Genomic DNA, 5,286 nt, shown 5'->3' with positions numbered 1-5,286 from the left:
AATAATAATAATAATAATAATAATAATAATAATAATAATAATAATAATAATAATAATAATAGTTATAATTATTATATAATAGTAATAGTAACGGCATTAGGACGCAGTAATAATTTCTGACCGAAAAAAAGGAATACAAGTTACGGGTTCTTTCTTTTTCTTCTCTCTTTATATATATATATATATAAAACAAAGAATCAAAGGGGAGGGGGGGGGGAGGAAAGAAAACAAAACGAAGAAATTTACAACAATATCGCAAGTTAACAACAATATCAGTTACTTGTTTCCCCGCTCGAAATATCGATTTTTCAAAGCCGGTCCGCTTGAGTGTATGTATAATTCAAGATCCGAAGCATAACGAGCTCCAAACGAAGTCGGTTGTTTGGGCAATCGTGAAATCGGGTTGCGCAGGTCTCTTTACAGATAAGATTAAAGATATTATACTATCTCGGTTATGAAATGGCCCTGCTGCTCTATCGTTCATGTACAGTTTTACAATCGATATACCGAAATCGGAAATCGAGACCGAAAGGAGAATTTATGTACAATACACTGCGTGAGAGTAACAACCATAACAACCATACCTTCGTCTTCGAATCGCGATTTCGATCGATTTGTTGTTTCGTAAGACTCGATTCGAGGATCTTAATTATGGGCTGGAATCGAAGGGCTTGAAGAAAGATCGATATACACAGAATATTCCTTACTTCTCTTCTTAAGAGGACGTAATAATTCTCTTTGCATTCGTTGAGCATAGATTTTGACTATGTCTTGACGATTAAATAAAAAAAAAAAAAGAAAATTTCATAAATTAAACGTTGTATCCACGAAAGCTTTCATTTAGTTCCTTCTTTTCTCTATATAATAATCTTCTTCTTATCCTCGAAGACTGTGTTTTAACGCAATTTCGAATGGATGACGGCTTCCAAGGATTATAATTGCGGACGTAAATTTTCAACAGTACGATTTTTTTTCTATAAAAAGTAATCAGAAAGAAACAGGGAAGAAGAAACAAGAAAAATAAAATAAATCCTCAACGATCTCTTCGAGAAACACGAAACGTGAAAGGAAAAACAGGCTACTCGCACCACGTTCTCCAAACCCTTCGACGCCTCTCGCTCGACAATCGGCCCCAAAAAGCACGTGTTTTCCAGCGACTAATCGTAGCGACTTCCTAGGTAGCAACGACGCGCGACCATCGTTCGTCGAATAACGCATCGCCATCTCTTTCCCTCCAAATTTTAATTTCTCTCTCTCTCTCTCTTCCTCTCTCTCTCTCTCTCTCTCTCTCTCTCTCTCTCTCTCTCTCTCTCCCCGTTCTTTCATTTTTTGTTTTTCCTTATTTTCCGGACGGTGGAACTCACCTTGACAGAGCAAGGCCCGGCGCTACTCGCGTACCGCTTTGTTCGTCAGCGTCGGGACGCCCTGCGCCGCGTCGATCGTTCAGCTGTCGACGCTGAAAAGCTCTTTGTGAAGGGCCGGGAACTCGAGGTGCGGCTGGGACCGTTTGAACTTCGCCAGGGCGTCCATGTGCAACAGGGAGATCTCGCGGAGCTGTGGTATCTTGGCAAGGATCGCGTCGCACACCGTCACGTCGCCCTTTATGGGCGACACGTGGTTACGATCCAGCTCCGACCTGAGCGCCCTGATCACCGCCTGGGACAGTCTCGTGATTTCCGCGAGCCCTTTCAACCCCGGCCGATCTGAAAATGTTATTTTTGGAAATTGTTTATTTCTTCTACCACATCCGGATTAAAGAATCAGAAAACATGTGTATCCTGATGTTCGATCAGGATCCAATTGTTGCCACATTGTACTGTAAAAAAATATCATATGTGAATTTCGTTTTTTATTAAGCGATTTTTGTAAAATTTGTCAGGAATTGAACACTGATAACACGATGATATAGAAGTTTAAGTTAAATTTGAATATTTAAAAGTAACGATTTTTGTCAACGTTTTTCCAAGAAGATGAATGAAATTGAATAAATAAATATAATAAAATTAATTAATCATCTTGAATCAAATGCGACTCGAACTCGTTTGAAAAAAGTCTCAAACTCATAATTTTATTAATTATAACCGGTTGACAATGTGTTGATCAATTTTAAATGCAATTTATTAATTTGATTTTCCAAAATTAAATCGTTTGTATTCTTTATTCTATCGTCAGTGATCTAGAATGATTGTTTCTCGAGCTATGCAAAGCTTAAAATCACAGAAATTGTTTACTACGTCTCCGTCTTATATTTCGTCTTCGTTTCTTTTGTCGAGTTGTTGTTGGTCGTGAGGAGGAGGGATAGAAGGGGGAAACGAGATGCTTCCGTCGAACGAGTATTTATAAGCGACGATTAATTTTGTGGAGGAGAGTTGTGACGAAATGGGACGAATTAAGCAGGCTGGGGATAATTAGGGGACCGTGTTCCTGGATAATTTTAGAGAGTGAATCAGGGGCAAAGAGAAGAATGCCGGGAACTTGATATCGTGGTATTTATATATACAGTAGTGTCGAATAATTTAAACATAGGGATAATCATTTTCTGATCGATCAATGACGTTTTACTTTTTACGATTTTCTATGCATTTCTTTGCTCGATGATTATTTTGAAACTTGAATTTTAGATTTTCTCTGATTGAACACTGCGATTAATTAATCGCGATGATTTTAATATCATCCTCTTTGCAGTTATCGAATCGATTATCGTTGAAGATACTCGACTTTGAAATGAATAAATTCTTTTGACTTTAAAGAGACACGAAAGCATCAAAGATCGCATAATTGCATTTATTCAGCTTAACGAGACGCCACTATTTGTTCTCCATTTTTTTTTCTTTTTTTGTTTTTTATATATGAAAAGAATCCCGTGATGTATTCCGATCGATCACTGTAAAAAAAAGAGATACTACCATGATACCTTTTGATTAACGACGAGTGGTGATATTTTCAAAGTGTTATACGATTGAAAAGAAAACGGTTTTTTTTTTTTTTAAGAGATAATTAGAAGACTTTCGAAAGCTTAACTAACCGGGGCTAAGGAGAACCGCTGCACTGTAAAGAGCCAGCTCTGTTTCCGTAAGCTTCAATTCGGCAATACTCCTGGCCAACTCAAACACGCAAGAGACAAGCTTCATTTCCGCCGTATCTGTCGTGTAAAACGCGTCCTGAGGCAACATAGTGTCACCATAGAGGACACAGTTCTGCTGGAGATCGAGGTACCTGCTCATACGTAGCACAGCCAACTCGAAGGAACCTGAAAGCATCGAGTATTAGCGTACAGTGATCCGTATCTATCGTAATAAATAAAAAAATAGTTTGGCAATTTTATTTTCTAAAATTGATCCGCTCGTATTTCCTCGACAAAGCAACGAAAGATCGTCTGTATTGAATTTATATGGCAAATGGTTGTAAAAGAAATTGAAATTCTTGTTAACAATGCTCAATGATTACGCGCGTGGAATTAGACTTTTATCTGCCCGCTTGTTGCAATTTTTCTTCCTTCCAAGATAAGACGCACGACTACGCGAATATTTATTTAGCTCGAATAATAATATAATAATAATATTTTGCTTTGACAATATTTTTTAATAACGTATGCGCGATTTACATTTGCATTTACCAAATTTCTCTTCGTTTCCCTGTATATAAAACCATTTTCCTTTTCTGTTGAGAATAATTGATTTCTCTTAAATTAATATCATAAAATCTAGTTGTTAATAATAACGATAACAAAACAAATAAACAAATTTGATTTATAAAACTAGGTAATTTTTGATAAAAAAATATTAAAAAATGGAAATCAGACGTCTCAGTCTTCCAAAGAAGATAACTAAATTCAGATCACACTTACCAGCCTTTAATAGAACAATCTGGTCGTCCTGCGAGAGCTTCATGAATCCAGGAACCATCTTGGCGAACTCGATGATCTGCTGGATAACGGTGGTTAGTTTTTGGGCACACTCGAGCCAGAGCTGCTCGTGCGCCATGTTCTTGTAGTAGATCAATCTGGAGAGGTCGTGCGGCTTCCGGAAAGATTCCTGGATCTGTTCCGTCGACAGCAGACACGTTCTTGCGTGTGCATCCGCTATCGTTTTTGAGAGCAGCTCGCTGATCTGTGCCGGATCTACGAAAATTCATCGGAGAGACGGGTTGAAATCTCGCTCTTTAAAAAGTACACGTTTTCATCGAGCATAATCGAAATGAATATCCAACAATCATATTCTACGTATCAAAAAGACTATTACGTTAAACAAGATATATATTTATTTATATATAAAACACACAGAAAAATTGTCAATTTTTTAAGAACACGTATAACATGAATAATCGAATATACATATGTATAATATATTAAGCGACAAAAATCGATTAAAAGAAGAAAAAAATTCTAAATTTGATTAGTCAATTTTTTTTTTTTTTTTTTTAATGACGCGATTTATGCAATACTATACTTTTACTTAAGTTAGAATGCAATGATTCGAAATGAGAGAGCACGTTTTCCAGGTTAAGATCACGAGAGCCAATCCAGGCGGTCGAAACTTAGGATCTGGTCGGTTGTAGATCTCTATAATTACCGCACTTTCAAACTACATTATCGCCACAGTTTACCAGACCCATTTCACTTTGGCTCTCAAGACCGGGAACTTTAAACAATTCCAGCGCTTTGACGCGAATCGCCACCGAGAAATTCAAACCCTTTCATTCAATCTCCTCTCGGATCAACCGGTCACCCTTTATCCTCGTTTCCTTAATTATGGGAATACCGATCAAATGCATCCTGCTATTTACCTCGACGGAGTTTCGTTATAATTTATTAGGTTTAATTATAGGATGTTTAAACTTCCAATAAAACGATGCATTCTAACCTAATATACCAGAAAACTTCTTCACGAGTATGGATATCACAGATAACTTTATATCTCGACCAAATTTCTCTTCAAATTCACCTCTCTCCCGTTCAGAAACACAGAAAAAACGTACTCTCCCATCGACGACGAAAAAGAAGAAGAAGAAGAAGAATAAGAAAAAGAAAAAAATACAATATACAAAATAAAAAACACCGATCGGTTTAATTCACCGAGCCGAGAAAAAAAAAAGTCAGAATATCTCAAACCGTAACAAAAAGAGAAAAAAAAAAAAAAGAAAGAAAAGAAAAAGAAAAAGGAAAAGAAAAAAGAGAAACGAAAGAAAAAAAGCACGACACATGCCCATGCAAAGGGACACAAACGTAACCTCACATCTCGCATGGGACATACTGGGCAGACTCGGCACTTCGTCGTCCTCGGATGG

General features: G+C 37.1%; 1 protein-coding gene across 7 annotated transcripts in view; it reads right to left on the bottom strand.

The window, feature by feature from the left end:
• LOC102676978 (probable nuclear hormone receptor HR3) overlaps positions 1–5,286 on the bottom strand; it is a 121,816-nt gene that overhangs the window by 2,190 nt on the left and 114,340 nt on the right. For 6 of the 7 annotated variants that reach the window (XM_006621071.2, XM_031513096.1, XM_006621070.2 and 3 more), the window contains 3 exons: positions 3,848–4,120; positions 3,026–3,250; positions 1,280–1,703 (listed from right to left, as the gene is read on the bottom strand). In XM_006621071.2, the coding sequence (XP_006621134.1) occupies positions 1,444–1,703; positions 3,026–3,250; positions 3,848–4,120 (758 nt within the window). In that variant the 3' untranslated portion in view covers positions 1,280–1,443. Of the gene's footprint in view, positions 1–1,279; positions 1,704–3,025; positions 3,251–3,847; positions 4,121–5,286 lie in introns of those variants that run through there. The other variant, XR_004151268.1, reaches the window with a different exon arrangement.

The sequence above is a fragment of the Apis dorsata genome, unplaced genomic scaffold, assembly GCF_000469605.1.
Source record: "Apis dorsata unplaced genomic scaffold, Apis dorsata 1.3 scaffold_577, whole genome shotgun sequence".
Taxonomy (NCBI): Eukaryota; Metazoa; Arthropoda; class Insecta; order Hymenoptera; family Apidae; genus Apis; species Apis dorsata.
The sequence above is the reverse complement of the archived record's forward strand: the minus strand, read 5'-3'. Positions and strand labels throughout refer to the sequence as shown.